The sequence below is a fragment of the Ceratotherium simum genome, chromosome 26 (genome assembly GCF_057802395.1).
Source record: "Ceratotherium simum simum isolate JZ-2026a chromosome 26, ASM5780239v1, whole genome shotgun sequence".
Taxonomy (NCBI): Eukaryota; Metazoa; Chordata; class Mammalia; order Perissodactyla; family Rhinocerotidae; genus Ceratotherium; species Ceratotherium simum.
In genome coordinates, this window is record NC_141925.1 from 13615811 (window position 1) to 13632919 (window position 17109).

Here is a 17109-nt window from a genome sequence, read left to right on the forward strand (position 1 = left end):
TCCCTTAGGGTTCTTATGGCTGGCCAAATAATTAACAAGACAGGTTAGCAGGAGAAAATAATACCAAGTTTAATAACATATACACATGGGAGAAACCAGGGACACTGAGTTTCTCAACATAATAGCAGAAATTCTCATCTTAAATACCATCTTCAGCTAAAGACAAAGGAGGATGTTGGGGGTGGGAGGAGTCAGTTATAGGAGATTACCACTAAAGCACAGTAAACAAGAGTAAGGTTATTATGCAGATTTAAGGCCTCACCTTCCGCATTGATGTTTCTAGAAATGAGGTCATCCCCCCTCTTCCCAATACAGAGAGGGAGATACCTTTACAAATGGAGATTTCCCTTATAAATGTAAATGTTTGTCTGGCAACTCCTTGCAGGGCCATCCAGAGAATGTGGCCAGAGAGACAGAATTTTTGATAAGATGGGCTTGTTGGTGCCTTTCCTATTGTAATATCTATTTTACATTATATTACAGCCATCAGATAGTAACTCCTTCCTGGAACAGATCTTCTATGTCAAATTCTTTAGGCAGTTAGTGGGGGAGGTCAAAGATCCATTAGAGAAAACAATCAAGGTAAAGAGATATATTTCAGGGTGGCCAAATCTTGATCTCCCACAGTGGCTTCCAGCCCGATGGTGATTTGCTAAGACAAACCAGGGATTCATGTTAGGGAGGGTAAAGGGCGTCTGTTTCAATTGTAGTTATGAATAACGAACCTCAGTAAATAAAGCAATTATTTCAATAGTTTCTCTTTATAACCGAACAGTTGAATCTCACTGTATTTTGAGTGATTGCAGAGGAGAAACTGAAATCAGATACGCTCAAGATTAAGATCCTCAGTGGATGTATCATGCCATTGTAGCCACTGTGAAGGTTTTGGCCATCGTATAGTTTACAATCACTGTGATTCATACTTGTGTATTGCTTAAGTTTTAGCCACAATGGCAAATTCCAGTGGGAAATTTTCTCTCTTAGCTCATCATTTAGAAACAAAATATAAAAACTATCAAAATAAAGCACTGGATTTTTTTAAGGAGCAAAATGGAGGGATTCCAAATATCAGGTCAGAAAAGCAATTTTCATCTATTTTGATATGGTGACTTGCAGTTAAAATCAGTCTATGTTATACTTATATATTCAATCTTGTGACAAAATACAGCATGCTATTTGAACTTATTTTCAGCCAAATTATGCTTCATTTCACCGAGCTAGTTCAAAGTAAATTAAACTGCTTGCATCTGCTATGGGGAGAAAATCCTCCAAATTTGTTTCTATACAAATGTTATTAGAGCTGGGATTAAAATAAACTTTGAATACCTTTAAAAATATTATGCTGAACTTACATGACCTATGTTTTGCTTAAAAAAACTTATTGATCATTTACCATGGAAAAATGCACCTGCTTGTACAAATTCCTAAAGGGGTTTTGAAGATTATATATCACCTGTGAAATATATGGGAAAGTTGTAGGCTACTTCGATCAACAGTCTCTCGCCCTTTCCGGTTTCAGGGCTACTGAATTACAGAGCAGAATTCAACTTCGGAGTTTGTACCCATACACACGCACCTTGCAAATGCACCTGCCAGACGGTGCGCGGAGTCCTCCAGGCCTCCAGAGGGCACAAACGGGCTCGTTTTATTACTGAGCATGCGCCGTAGTCCTCGTGTCCGGGGGCGTGGGCCGGGGCCGGAGCGCGCGTGCGCCGCGGCGGCGGCGGGGCGGGGCCCGGGCTGTCCGCGGCCCGCAGAGGAGGAAGTGGCGGGGCGCGCAGTGCGAGGGGCGGGACTGGGGTCTGCAGAGGGTCCGGCGGCGGCGGAGGCCGGGCCATGCGGCCGCGCGGGGGCCTGGGGCGGCCGCGGCCCGTGGCGGTGGTGGCCGCCGTGGTGCTGCTGCTGAGCGGCGTGGGGCCGGCGCGCGGCTCCGAGGACATCGTGGTGGGCTGCGGGGGCTTCGTCAAGTCGGACGTGGAGATCAACTACTCGCTCATCGAGGTGAGCGCCCGCCCCTCGGGGCGCTCGGTGACCCGGGCCCGTCGCTCCGCCTCTCGGGGCCGCGGGGCCTCGCCTCTGACGCCAGGCCGTTGCCACCGCCGGCCCCACGTGCTAGGGGGCCTCGCTTCTTTCAGGGCTCCGCCTCCCGCGGGCCCCCCGGCGTCCCCTCCCCATTGGCGCTGGAGTGGAGGCTCTTCTCGTGGGGTCAGCTCCGGGGTGGGGTGTGAGGGACGTTTTTGGTGACGGTGATGGCGGTTCCTCGCTTATGTCACTCAACACTAAGGATCCCCCGATTCCAGATTCATCACAACCCACACTTCAGATGCCCAGGATCCAGACCCAACTAATACGGAACGCTGACCGTCCCCAGATCTCTTAAAACCCAGTCTCAGCAGGATGCAGACTCCAGATCCCCCAAAACCCATACCCCAGATCTTCAAAACCCAGACCCCCTGAAACTCAGATTTCTCGAAACCCATATTCCAGAACCTAGAGACCACAAGTCTTATCCCCCAAACCCCACAACTCAGATGCCCCAAAAGTTCTAGTCCACCCTTTCTCCAGACCCCCCTGGGATGCTTTTAAAGAGCATCCATTCCCATCCCAGAGATCCTGACCCAGTAGATCTCTACTGGCGTTTCTGGGGCTGGGAATCTGTATTTTTAATCCCCTCCTTTACCCCCTTGAGACTCCTTTTCCTCTGAAAATGGAGCGTTGTCAGCTGCCCTGATTGCCGTACTGGGTAGTTATTGGAATTACACTCCAGATTTGCGTGGAAGTCTTTTTAAGTTGTAAAGCCCTATTCAGTTACGTGATTATCAGCCCAGGAGGATTATGACCCAGAAAGCTTTTGTGAAGAGGAAGGGAGATAGATGGAGGTAGGAGGGGAAGGTCACTTGTCAGGACAGATGGGAAGGGAACTGAGGGAGGGCTGGGCTTCTGTTTTTGGAGGGCACTGATGATGGGGCAGGAGAAGGGGCTTTGAGAAAGAAAAAAGGAAGAGGCTAGGAGATGCCAAGGATGGGACTGGGGACTGAGACCCCAAAGGCTGTATGTCTGAGGGCACACTGGAGCTGCTCCAGCGCTGGCAGCTGGAGGGCTGCGGTGAAGGGTTGACCCAGCATTTTCTACCAAGCGGGTTGCTGAGGACTGGGGGAGGGGAGGAGGTAGCTCCCACACCCCGCTAGCTCCTTGACCTGGCCTTGCTCCAAGTCCCAGTTTTTGTTCCGGGAGGATGGTGTTGGGAGAGAAGCAGCAGAACCCAGCACCATATGTTTCCCAAAGAAGTTAACCAGTTATCACCTTCCAGACCCCTCTGTCTGGGGCTTCTCCACTGTTCTTTGGTCTTGAGAAGTCAGGTGAATCTGCCCACTGGCAGTGGCAGGCTCCTAGGATCTGCGGGTGCCCGTGCCACCTCTTGGATTGCCTCCCCGTGTGTGGCACAGGCATTTCAGAAGCTGCCCTGAAAGGCCTTTTGTAATTTGTAGTTTCCTGGGGCTCCAGGGAGAAAGTGAAGGCAGTTAGAGCTGCCCCGCCCCCCGCCCCAGATAGTGACCTTGAGAGCAGAAGGCAGGTTTTGTGACCTAGTATGAAGTGTGTTCCTTGAGCCCTCGGGCTGCTTGTCCAGATGGTCTGAGACACTCACTCTTTTGTAGTTTCTGATTATGAAATCAGACATTTCATATATGTAATTTATATTGTCATCCTGTGTCCTGATTGTGCTCTATGAAAGAAATGTAAATAATCAAGATATTTCACAATCATTGCTTGATTGTGTTTCTGTGTTCCAGTAAAGCTACCTTCACTCTTCTCCAGCCTTCTTCCCTTCTGGGTTGTTTTTGCATCACATTCGTTCGGTCAGTAACTATTGAGTGAGCCCCTGCGTGTGCTGAAGTCCCTGGTGAGGATATGGCAGGCCTGTGAACAGGGCAGACAAAAATCCCTACCAAAGAAAAATTATATTCGTTGCTAATAGTTTAACAGTCAGGAGATTTCATATTAAAAACTACATTCTTGACTTCTCTGGAAAACCAGCTGGTCTTTGGTCTGCAAAACTTTTGTCTTGGGTTGAGTGGAGATCTGTCTTTCTCCTGTTAGATGAAGGCCCGTGACGTTACTTCCCTGGCCCCTTGGGACATGTGGATTTTCAGTCCCTGCACCTGAATTTCTTCATGGCCCGTAAAGAAGTTGGATATTTATGGAGTACCTACAGTTGACAAGGCACTGTCCCAGGCGCTGTGGGGCAGAAGCCGTGATCACCGCCCGCAGGGAGGGTCTTTTCATTCTGTTCCTTTCCTAAGTGTGCATTTTGTGAGTTTGCTGTTTTATACGTCTTCTCAGCTGGTATGACGCGACTCTGTGATTTCCGTATCGTGGCCCCAGATCATTAACATTTCAGAGGTGAGGCTCTTGGACATCATCAGATCTACCTGCCTCCTTTTACAGGTGTAGAAACAGGCTCGCAGCGGTTGAGCCACGCCTGTAGCTTTAGAAAGTTTTCCTTGAGTCTAGGCTCTGCCTTGCTGAGGACACCATATTGCCTTTTTCTTCAGAGAGATGTCAAGAGTAATACAAACTACCTTTTTTTTGAGTCTGTCCTCTGTGCCAGGTGCTGAATGTACATAGATGTGAATCTGTGCAGCCACCAGGAAGGAGAGTGGCTCTCTTTTTGCTTATGAAGAAACGACCTCAGGAGGTTGAATGACTTCCCCAAGGTCACACAATATGTGGAAGTTCCAGATGTTACTTGTGTCTGGGAATGTGCAGGATGCAACAGTTTTAGAGAGTCCTGGAGGAGAGGACTTATATAGAGTGTCTTTTGATATGTTTTTGTCTCAAGAATGAAAATAAAAGAGAAAATTAGAAGTTTCTAGATGAATGTTACTCCAAATATTGGGAATTTTTTTTGGGTTAATAACGCAGATCCCTGGGCCTCACCACAAACCTTCTAGTTTAGAGACAGAAGTGGGGCTCAGGAAATACATTTTAACAAGCACTTTAAAATAGCAAAATTTACAAATTTATTTTAGACCCAACCGTATTGAGACCGCCACTAAAATAAACTGAGAAGCATTGAAAAATATGACTTTTGGGGGTGGACTTTAGATTGTTTCTAACCTGAAAAATATCGAATCACTTTATTTTGGGGGTGCTTTGTTATATTCTCTGTTCCTAACGCCCCGTGTTAATAGCAGCCTGTAGCAGATCCTCAGTGATGCATAGCGACTGAATGCATTCAGGTGTATCATGCATAGCTAATTCTCAAAGGTGGTATTATGACTTCTCTCTTTTTCTTTCCTTTCTAGATAAAGTTGTATACCAAGCATGGGACTTTGAAATACCAGACAGACTGTGCCCCTAACAATGGTTACTTTATGATCCCCTTGTATGATAAGGTAAGAGGAGAGAGTACGTTAGTCTTTTATGATGGGAACTCGTTAGGGTGGCCCACGGGGCTGTGCTAACCAGGAGAATGGCCTTTCCCACGTGAACAAATGCTCATCTGTTTTGTAAATTATGAGTGGAATACGGCAATTCTGGCCACATTCTGAGGGAGATAGCTTATGAACTGGTTTGACTGAATACGGTGATTCTCTGTCTCCAGGGACATTTGGCAGAGTCTAGAGACATCTTTGGTTGTTACAGCCGTGAGTGAGGGGGGTGCCAGCGTTATCTAGTGAGGAGAGGCCAGGAGTGAAGCTAGCCGTCCTCTCCTGCTGTACAGGACAGACCAAATGTCAGCAGTGCCAAGCCTGAGAAACCCTGATGTAATAGAACCGTTTACTGGCAAGCAGCTTAAAATATTATTAAAAAAAATTATACAAGTAATTTGTGAATTCATGAGCTTTGTGAAAAAAAAATCAAGGTCTTTAGAAGTATGTGAAGTAAATTTCGTCTTTTATCCCCCAAATTCCCCTCCGTCTGTAGTGATAACCTCTGATAAAAGTTTTGGTGTGTATCTTAACAGGCGCTTTCTCTGTATTTATAGTTACAGAGATATCCGAGAATACACATGCATATCCATATATGCAGACACACACACCTGTGCATGTAGATGGGTATCTGTGCGTAGCCAACTTCCGCCCCCATCCTCCCCACATTTCAACTTTTTATTTGGAAATATAGATTCACAGGAAGTGGCCAGAATAGTCAATATACATAGTTTTGATTTTGATTTTTTAAAAAATACAAATGGAATCAAACAATAGGAATTATTCTACAATTTGATTTTTTTCCCTATGGTAATATCTTGGCACACTTTCAATATCAGCATGTATAGATCCACCGCCTTCCTTTTAACGGCTGCGTAGTATGTCAGAGTCAAACCACAACTAATTTATTTCACCACTTCTCTATTGATAGACATAGAGGCTTTTCCTAATTTTTTAAATTATTATTACTAACAACACAGCAATGAATATTCTCAAACTTACGTCTTTATGCACAATACATAGGATTGATTTCCAGGGGTGAACTAGCTGGGTCTTGAAATCTGTGTTTTTTTTTTTTTTTTTTTTTGGTGAGGAAGATCAGCCCTGAGCTAACATCCATGCTAATCCTCCTCTTTTTGCTGAGGAAGACTGGCTCTGAGCTAACACCTATTGCCAATCCTCCTCCTTTTTTCCTTCCCCGAAGCCCCAGTAGACAGTTGTATGTCATAGTTGCACATCCTTCTAGTTGCTGTATGTGGGACGCGTCCTCAGCATGGCCGGAGAAGTGGTGCGTCAGCGTGCACCCGGGATCCGAACCCAGGCCCACCAGTAGCAGAGCGCATGCACTTAACCGCTAAGCCACGGGGCCAGCCCTGTTTTTGTTGTTTTTTTTTTTTAGCTTGAGATGGTTTATTTCGAGAAACCAGGGTGTGTGAGTAAAATCTAGTTTTAAGAATTGCCTTTTGTTCCTGAAGACGCCCGCTGACCCCAGGAACCTTAGCATGTGAGGGGTTAATAGCAGACTCCATTAATAGTGTGTCTGGCACCAAAGGACAGTGAGTGGCTAAAGGTAGTGTCTTCAGAACTCTGTGATGGGTTAAGTGGAAGCTTCTGGCATTCAGCTTCAGCTTGTCGAGCCCGAAGGGAATCGAAGAGCTCACTACCGTTTACAAGGACAAAGTTTATGCTTGGAATTTCATTTCAGGTGTAAAAACTCTAGATTAAACGATAGCACTGAACTAAATTAAACTAATTGAAGGGTCATCAGTTCTCAGTCCTTTACATTTTTTCCCTCTTTCAGGGAGATTTCATTCTGAAGATCGAGCCTCCTCTAGGGTGGAGTTTTGGTAAGTTAACTGAATCAGCAGACGTAGTCGGTAAAGGATTAGATTATATGCTGAATATTAATTTGACTGTTACAGACTCTTTCTAGACTGTATTAAGTGTTCGTTTCTAGTGTGGAAGAGGGTTTTTTCCCCCATTTTTACATTAGAGTGGATTGAATTTACCTTAGACCTGCTTACAGTTTTCTGTCTTTCTTAAAATAGGTGTCTTTTCTTTGTACCTCTCTCAGGGAGCTCTGCTTTTGCGGTAGGACGGTATATAGAGGTCAGGAATGGGGACTTTGTTCCTGCCCCAGGACGGCTTGTTTCTTAGCCCCTCAGTGTCTGTCTGTCTGTCTGTCTGTCTTTCTCCCTGAGCTAACGTCTGGTGCCAGTCCTCCTCTTGGCTTGTCTAGCTGTGTGTAGGTCTGTGCCCGGGATCTGAACCTGCAACCCCGGGCCGCTGAAGCAGAGCGCTCGAACTTAAGTGCTATGCCACTGGGCCGCCCCCCACCCCATTGTTTTTTAGTGAGTTAACTGCAACATTAAACATTGTGAGATTTGACATAAAAGTCCAGATCTACCTCTCTTAAGAGATCTGGCAACCTTGGGCCTTGCCAGCTCTCTGACGACCTTGGACGAGTCACTCCCCCTGGGAGTGAGCCAGCAGAGTAATAGTCCCCACCTCACAGGCTACCTGGAGGATTAATGGGCCAGTGTATTTATGTGTTCAGAATGGCTGGCACATAATTGGCAATTAATTAGTAAATTCTTAAAAGCAGTCCTTCTCCAGACATGTGAACAAAAGCTCCGAACTTTCCTGAGGTAACTGCCGGTTGGCACAGTTGGAGAGGTGGGAATGGGGTTGAGATCCGTAGTAAGGGTTCTGTTTTGACAAGGCTGACGTTTTTGGAGAGCAGAGGCTCTGGACGTCATGATCCAAGAGTTGTGTGTGATGCCAGTTCTGTGGCCTGGGGAAAGGCGTGGGGGCCACACTGTGCCTGTCAGCCTTGCTGGTGAGTTAGAGAAGGAACAGTTGAGCCTCTGCCGCCATGAAGGGTGAGTGAGGCTCAGGTTGCCGACAGCTGATTTGGCTCTGCGAGAGAAGTCCTTTTTCACTTTGTAGTCGGGGGACGCCTGGCTGGGCTTTCCAGAAAGCTGGAGGGGACGCAAACCCAACTGATGGGTAAGGCCGAGGTTACAGGTGGGCGGCCTGTGGGAGTGTTTTGTTTGAGCCCCCTCCCTCCTATCAGTGCTTTTTCTTTTGATAAGCTTTTTTACTGAATTATAACATACTTTCAGAAAAGTGTACTCATCGTAAGGGTATCTCTTGATGAATTTTCGCAAGGTGAACGCAGCCACGTAACTGCCAGACGGATAATGAGAGAGAACTTGACCAGCACCCCAGGAGTGCCCCGTCCCAGGCGCTCGTTAACTGCTCCACCCCACCCCATCCCACCCCACAGGGGCCTTAAAATTACAGATTAGTTCAGTCTGTTTATATAAATGGAATCATGCAAGGTGCATTTTTGTGTCTGGTGTCTTTCTCTCAGCGTCGTGCATGAGATTCATCTGTTGTCATGTGTAGCTCTAGCTGGTTCTGTCAATTGCTGTACAGGATCCTGATGTGTGAATATAAGCAATTCATCCCTTCCACTGTTGATGGCCGTTTGGATGGCTCCCCAATTTCGGCCGCTAAGAGCAGTGCTCCCGTGCACATTCTTGTAGATATCTTTTGTTTCACGTGGGTTTGCACTTCTGTTGAGTATGTACCAGGAGTGAAGTTGCTGAGTGATAGGATTTTTACACGTTCAGCTCTAGAGGTCTGGCCACACCTCCAGAGTAGACGTAGCACCTTCTGCTCCCCCAGCAGCGAGTGAGCGTTCCAGGGGCTCCACAGCCTCGCCAGCACGTGGTGTGGTCAGTCTTTCTGTTTTAGCCATTCTGCTGGGGATGTGGTGGTGTTTCGTTGTGGTTTTGATTTGCATTTCCCTGATGGTCAGTGAGATTTCTTATATGTTATTTGGCCGTTTGGATTTTCTCTTTTGTGAGGTGCCTGTTCAAGTCTGTTCTCCATTTTTTCTTGGCATTTGCCCCTGTGTGTTTGTGTGTAATTCTTCGTTTTACCTGAAATTCTCTTGATTTTCTCATTTTTTCTCTGCTTATCACTCTGCATTTTTCCTAACCTTTTCAAACCTCAACTTTAACCCTTGTTATAATGACTCTTCAGTTTAAAAAAAAAATAGACTTAGTTGTTAATATTGGAAAATTGGGAGATGGCACATAAAATCCAGATTTCCAGTCTTTTCGAGAGGTTGGAAGCTCTGGCAGCACTGGGCCACGTGGCAGGAGTTGGTCGGAGCTGAGTAGTGGCTTCTCCTTTCTCCGTTTGCTGGAGTCCACACTTGGCCTGTCTGCTCACTTCTTCCCCGCTGCTTCCCGTAGGCGTTGGAGTTCGTGGTCCTGGTTCGGTGTGGCTGAACCCTTGCCCTGGGTCAGGGGACAGAAGTGGAGCCAGACTTGTGGGGGTTGAATTGGGGCTCTGTCACTCACAAGCTCTGTGACTTTGGCAGATCCTTTAACCTTTCCGTGCCTCAGTTTACCCCTCGTTCAACTGCGGCTATTCCTACCTAGCTCTTAAGATGGTTGTGAGGATTAAGTGCGCTTAGCTCAGGGCCTGGTCTGTGGTCAGTGTTCAGGAAATACAACTCTTTGGTGCTCCCTGAATTTTCCCTGGGACTCCGAGGTGCAGCTCAGCTGAAAGACTATTATAATAAAGTGTGTTACGCTCTAAACACTGGTTCCCTCTGGGGCGGGGAGCCGGTGTCCAGGGGTAGGGGTGGGAGGGAGACTTTCCCTGCCTACCTTTCGTTCCTTTGGATTTTGAACCAAGTGTATTGAGTGCTCAAAAATAAATGAAACAAAAGCTTACCGATCAAGTGTGTCTTACCCAGACAGTTCCATCTTATCCCAGAACTAAACCTGCTCTGTGTCTCGTCCCCTGTCCCCCCACTTCGTTCCTCAGAGCCAACGAACGTGGAGCTCCACGTGGACGGCGTCAGTGACATCTGCACCAGGGGTGGGGACATCAACTTCGTGTTCACGGGCTTCTCTGTGAATGGAAAGGTGTGGCTTCAGGATTGGTTCTTTCTCACGTTTGCTCTGTAGTGTGTACTAAGTCTTCCCTCACCTTCAGAAAAGCGGGACTTCTAAACCTGGGGCTTTGATCCCACAGGGGACCCTCGGATAAGCTTCAGGGGAGTCTGGGAGCTCAGTGAAATGGCGTGTAAGAGGGAGTGGTGTTTGCAGGGCTCCGACCTAGGTTGCTGGTCATTCCCCTGCGGGAGGAGGGGCTGTTAGCGTCTAGATGTCAGCGTGGCCTTTTACAGGGACGGGCTCTGGGGAGTTACTTTCCCTCGCCCGCTGCAGCGCCCAGGCTGAGATGTGTGCGTCTCCTTGCTGTCCTTCCTGCACGGCGGGTTTCTTTCTCCTCTGCCTTTACGCCGAGCGAGGCCCTTTGGTCCCGGCTGTGTGTGTGGGTTTCTTGTTAGATGGGGATCATGGGTATTTATTCTTTCTCAATACTTCGTGAAATAATTGTGCATCTTTAACTGATGGTGCTTAGATTCAGTGAAACAAAGTATGATTTTACTGTTACTATTTCCTCTCCCAGCCCCTCCGCCCTCCCTGGGAAGGGTATCCGTGATCTCTGTCATCATTTCAAAGGAATCTTGACCCAGAGAAGGTTATAGGCCCCACGTGGGGGGCGTGAGCAGGATGGGCAGTGCTGTTGAGAGGGGAGCTTTGCGGTGGCCTGCATCATAACCTCCTTCTCCACGGCAGGTTCTCAGCAAAGGGCAGCCCCTCGGTCCTGCAGGAGTCCAGGTGTCTCTGAGAAACACAGGGACCGACTCGAAGATCCAGTCCACAGTTACACAGCCTGGTGGAAAGTGAGTCACGCCGGGGTCGCCTGCCTCACAGCTAGAGCGGCGTTGTGATGGGGGCGGGGGCAGCTTTGGGTTTGGGAGGCCTGGGTTCAAATCCTGATTCGGCCTCTTAACTTTGGACAAGTTCATGCCCCTCAGGGCCTCAAGTTCCTCCTCTGTAGAATGGGAGTCACTTGACCCATTGCATCTGGCATTGATGGGATGATTAAATAGGTAACGCCCAAATAGGAGGTAAAGCACCTACTGCAGGGCCTGGCACGTAGTGGGCCTTCATTTAACGGTTGGGACTGGCTCTGGAGCCCGACACCCTGGGTTTGAATCCTGGTTCCACCATTTGCTAGCAGGTGACTTAAGGCCTCTGGGCCTCAGTTTCCTTATTTATAAATGAGGATAATCATGGAACCTACCTCCTAAGGTTATTGGGAAGATTGAATTATAATATTATTGCTTCAAACTGCCTGGCATGGAATATATGCTTAATATATGGAATCTGTTCACTCGATATAGGTCAGCTCAATTATGATTTTTAAAAATCATTTTATCACTATTACATCAAAATCGTTTTGTAGTTAGAACTGATGGCTATTGGATTAACCTTGTTGAGTCGAGTTTAAAGCATTTATTTAATGGATTTATATTGTAGGGTTGTAAATGTTAACAGATGTGCCAAGATAATACCAGAATAGTTCCACCTGATAATTTTGAAAGCATTCACATCATTACTAACTACTTCAGTATACAAAATGGACTGAACCTCAGAATGGAAGTTTATAATGAGTCTGTCAGTAAGTCAGCTAATTTTTAAACAGTGATTGTTGAAATTATTTTTCAGTTTTGGAATAACATTTACTCCTATGTGATTGATGCCTCCCCAACCCTGGTCTAGAAGGAATGTGGAGTGTTCATTTTCTCTAGGCTGGTGGTTTGCTGTGGACCTTGTTGTGAAAAGTAACTTGACCTTTCTGACTCTCATTCATCTGCGCTAACTAAAACAACGACAGGAACTTGCAGAGGTGGAGGCTGAATCTTACTAAGATCACATTCCAATAGTAACGTTAGTTTCATTGCAGCAGAGTGGTTTCCAAGCCCTCTCCAGTTATTACAGACAGTACTTGATATAATAAAATACCACCACTGAAGGAGAAATGCAGTGCCTTTTGTAGTTCATTTAACTAGAATTGGCCCTCTCTTTGTCCGGTGCTTTGCAAAGTTAACGGGTTAAATGTGTCAGAATCCTGGTGGCAGCCTTTCCAGCCTTAGCTCATCCCACTCTGGTCTCGGTCTGCCTGTAGCTACCGGGTCAACTTCATCGGCTGCTGGTTTTGTCACAGTTGCTTTGCCCAAGAACCCAGGGTGGCTTATATTTATTTCTGATAACAGATTTAAACTCTGTTGTGTAGGATTCAAAGCTTGTCATTTGCCCTGTGTCATCTTGTGTTACGTCCGCCTCAGCCTGTCTGATCTGTTCTCTGTTCTCTACACACGGCTCCTCCCTTCCCACTTCTGGTCCTGTGGCACTTCCCTGCCCTTCTCCTTGCCTGTATGTGCCTATTGCTCTGTCAGAACTCTCTCGAATGTTCTGTGACTGATCCCTGCTAAACCACGTGACTAGTTTCTAGGCTGAAATCCCTGGGGTTAAGGGAAGCGTAAACCCCACTTTCCGTCAGCACACTGAACACCTGTCCTTGCACACACTAAGTGCTCAATAAGTGCTGTCCCATGTGGGTTTGTACAGTGAAGGGTTGCATTTTGTTTATGCTCATTGGACTAGCTAATGGCAAGTTTGTGATAACTGAGACATTATTTTCTTGTGCTTCCAATATTAGTCATAGAATTAGAAGTCCTCGGGTTGTTGGGAGAAAGTTAAGTGGTGTTTTGTATTTCTTAGGTTTGCATTTTTTAAAGTTCTTCCTGGAGATTACGAAATCCTTGCCACTCATCCAACCTGGGCGTTGAAGGAGGTGAGCATTTCAGTATGTTGATAGTGGTGCCAGCAATGAGCTGGTTTGGGGACAAGTATAGGGGATTTTAATCAGGATATGAAATGAGTTTATGGTTTTTCTAGAAGTAGATGAAAAAACAGTGGTGCTGATGATTAGTTTGGTGGTATTTATAATGTAAAACTCCCTCCCTGTAGCAGATGTTGCTTATGGTTTCAGTTTTAGGTGAAAAATTGTCTTCTTGCTGTGAAATAGGTCTTTTATTAACTACAGTTATTTTAAGCCAAATCGACACCAGAAGGACCTGATTGATCTGTTGTTCTTTTTTCATTCTGAAACAGAAATCTTTTTTTTTTAAAGATGTTCTTTTTTTAAAAATTTTTTTAATTTTTATATTTATTTTTCCCCCAAAGCCCCAGTAGATAGTTGTATGTCATAGCTGCACATCCTTCTAGTTGCTGTATGTGGGACGCGGCCTCAGCATGGCCGGAGAAGCGGTGCGTCGGTGCGCGCCCGGGATCTGAACCCGGGCCGCCAGCAGCGGAGTGCGTGCACTTAACCGCTAAGCCACGGGGCCGGCCCCAGAAATCTTGAAATACATTTAACATTCTAGAAACTGTTGTACATGTGCCCAAGGAGAACATATAAGAATGTTTATTGTAGCTTTGTTTGTAATAGCAAAATATTTTAGACAACCTAAATGTCCATTCAGAGGAGAATGGATTGTGGTTTCATCACCCAGCAGAATTCTGTACGTCAGCAATAATGAATGGATGTATATCAATATGACTATGTTATATATATAATGAGCTACATATATCAGTATGACTACATTATATATATAATGAGCTATATATATCAGTATGACTACAGTTAAAAACAAAGTTGAGGGAAAAAGGCAAGTTGCTGAAGGATAAGGAATATGATACTGTTTATATAGTAACTAAAAACACTCATGATAATACCTTTTATGGATACAGTCCTATGTAGGGGAATTATATAGACAAGCACAGGAATGGCAAACACCATATTCATTAAGATGCTGACGTCTTTAGAGGGGGAGGGGGATCTGGGGTACCCAGGGTCTTCCATTGTGTTTCTACTCTTTTCTTTCTTTAGCTGGTTCAAGCCTGTATAGGTGTTCTTTAGAGTTTTCTTTATATCTTTTTGTTTGACTGAAATAGTTTATGACAAAAGATCAGAAAAGAAACACATTAGGTGAGGTTCTGTAATAACGGTGAAAAAACATTTTGACGACTTTTACATTAGTTTTGAGGCTCTGTCTCATTCTTGCTAAAGAAGCGTCAGAATTGGTGTTTCAGTTTTTACTCTGTAGGTTGCATGCATTTCTAATTGATGGTATGGTTTTTCCCCTAAATGTGTCTGTATACTGTTTATGACTTTTGGTTTTCAGGATTTTTCTCTTCTAGGGCAACATTAAGAAATGTTTTACTTCAAACTCAATAGCTTACACATTATAAATAGAATACGTTTTACTTTGTTCATTGTATGTATGAAGGCATTTGAGTTTATTAATATAAACTTATGTTTTCAAGTAAAGCATGCTGTTAAAAGTCAGGATAATGATTGCCCTTTGTAGGGGGAGTGAATGGAAATGAGTGTGAAGGGGGCTTCTGGGCTGCTGGTTCTGTTTCTGGGTGTGTTCAGATGGTGAAAATCACTGTGTGGATCCTTAGAATATGCACGCTTTTCTCTCTGTAAAGTGTACTTTAACAAAAAGCTTCAAGATACCTGTGTGTATACCATTAAACATGGATAAAAGTATAGCATGCTCATTAAAAAAATTGGAACATACAGTAGTGGAAACAGAAAATTTGGAAGGTGGAAAAGTGTAAAAGAAGTGAAATGGCACCGTCTACATGAAATCATTGTTTTTTACATTTTGCCACATTCCCTTTTGCTTCATTTTGCGCATTAAAAAATAGTCGTGATCATATGTAAGCAATTTTGTGTTACTTTTTTCACGGTTAATATTTTAGCTTCAGCATGTCCTTGTGTTGTTAAACACTTGGCGAGTGTTTCCTTTCTTGGAAGTTAAGCTCTTCTTCTGCTGTAGGCCAGCACCACTGTGCGAGTGACCAACTCCAACGCCAATGCCGCCAGTCCCCTCATAGTGGCCGGCTACAACGTGTCTGGCTCTGTCCGCAGCGACGGAGAGCCCATGAAAGGGGTGAAGTTTCTTCTCTTTTCTTCTCTAGTAACCAAAGAGGTAAGCAGAGAAAAGAGAAGCACAAGAGAGATCGTGGGCAGAGTATGGGGGTTACACACAAAGAATGTGGTGTTTAAGATGCAGGTCAAGGTTGATTTATAGTCTCAGCACTTAATAGAGAGCATTCTGTTTCTCTCGTTGACTCGTTGAGTCAACGAGAAACTCAGTTGACTCGTAAGAGATTGCATGTCTACGCTGGGAGGCAGTGGTGTTCAGTGGAAAGTGCACAGGCTTTGAAATCAATCAGACCCAGGGTCAGATAGATCCCAGCTGTGCCTCTGACTGGCTGTGTGACCTTGGGCCAGTCCTACACCTTCCTGAGCCTCCGTTTTCTTACCTGGAGAATGGTGAACCATTGTAGGGAAGGACAGTCATGTCGTTATCTCCAGGAAGACTGCCATTTTTAACTTTCAACTTGAATGAAAGGTTTTTGCTCCTTTTATCTCTAGTAATATGTCCTAGATTTCAGGAATATGTATTTTGTGACATAAAACTTGTAAAAGTTTTCCTGTCGTGTGGTTATTTGATGATAATCAGAACATGTAAATGGAAAAGGAAGTCATTTTTTTTTTTTTTCCTGGCGTAGGATGTCCTGGGCTGCAACATCTCGCCTGTGCCCGGGTTCCAGCCCCAAGACGAGAGTCTGGTGTATTTGTGCTACGTGGTCTCCAAAGAAGATGGCTCATTCTCCTTCCATTCCTTGCCCAGTGGGGGCTACACTGTGGTGAGTGAAGCAGATTTCCCTTCTGTCCATGCTCGGGACTCTTAGACTCAGGAAGAGTCACTGCCATCTGGGTGTTAGGGGAATAACGGTTGGGCTCCAGCTTCGTGAACGTTTCATTTAGTAGTTACTTAAGGTGAGACTCTGACCCCTCAGTAATAGCTGCAGAGAGCGCAGGCCCTCCTCTTTTAAAATCGCAACGGTTGTGACTAGTAGTTTCTTTTCTCTTGGCCTGCCTGGAGCCCTTTGTCATTTGGGGCTGCTGGATCGATTATTCGTATTGCTGATTGAACCATGTTATTGGCTCCTCGTCATTATCCGACTCTTCCTTCCAGGTTCCCTTCTATAGAGGGGAGAGGATTACCTTTGACGTCGCTCCTTCCAGACTTGACTTTACAGTGGAGCATGACAGCCTGAAAATTGAGGTAAGACCTCCCTGTCTTCCGGAGAGACCAGTGTTCGACTTCCCATGCCTGGGCACAGGTGTTGCAAACACGTTTTTAAAAGAAAATCAATATTTTATCTAGAAGTGCTCTTGGAAAAACAGAATCTTGTACTTTCTTCAAGTTTAGCCTGGAATCCACTAGCTACCTCACCTCTCTTATGTAATACCTTCATCTTAGAGAATTGGAGCCCCAGTTATATGTACGTCATTCAGTGAAATATATTTATTGAATGCCAATGATGTATGTTTCAGGTACTATTCTAGAGGTGGGTGCAGTGACCAAAAAGAGGCAAAAATTCCTGTTCTTGTGGAATTCGTGTTCTAATGGCAGAAAGAGACAACATACTTATACATAAGTAAATTAGAAAGTATATTAGAAGGTGCTAAGTGTTCTCTAGAAAAATAAAGCAAGAAAGGAGATTACACAGTTTCAAGGTTGAGACCGGTTACAGTCTTACACAGTGTTCTTGGGAAGTCCTCACTGTGAAGGTGACATTTGAGCAAAAACTTGAAGGCGGGGGAGGCAATGGACTGTGCTTACATCTGTGGGAAGAGTGTTTAAGACACAGGG

General features: G+C 45.4%; 1 protein-coding gene across 2 annotated transcripts in view; it reads left to right on the top strand.

Moving 5' to 3' along the window:
* The first annotated feature begins 1821 nt into the window (after positions 1-1821).
* The window catches only part of LOC101394357 (BOS complex subunit NOMO1), a 52835-nt gene continuing 37547 nt past the window's right edge, over positions 1822-17109 (top strand). For both annotated transcript variants that reach the window (XM_004441836.3, XM_087417019.1), the window contains exons 1-9: positions 1822-2001; positions 5307-5396; positions 7234-7279; positions 10281-10381; positions 11099-11205; positions 13091-13163; positions 15220-15372; positions 15959-16096; positions 16429-16518. In XM_004441836.3, the coding sequence (XP_004441893.2) occupies positions 1837-2001; positions 5307-5396; positions 7234-7279; positions 10281-10381; positions 11099-11205; positions 13091-13163; positions 15220-15372; positions 15959-16096; positions 16429-16518 (963 nt within the window). In that variant the 5' untranslated portion in view covers positions 1822-1836. The remainder of the gene's footprint in view (positions 2002-5306; positions 5397-7233; positions 7280-10280; positions 10382-11098; positions 11206-13090; positions 13164-15219; positions 15373-15958; positions 16097-16428; positions 16519-17109) is intronic.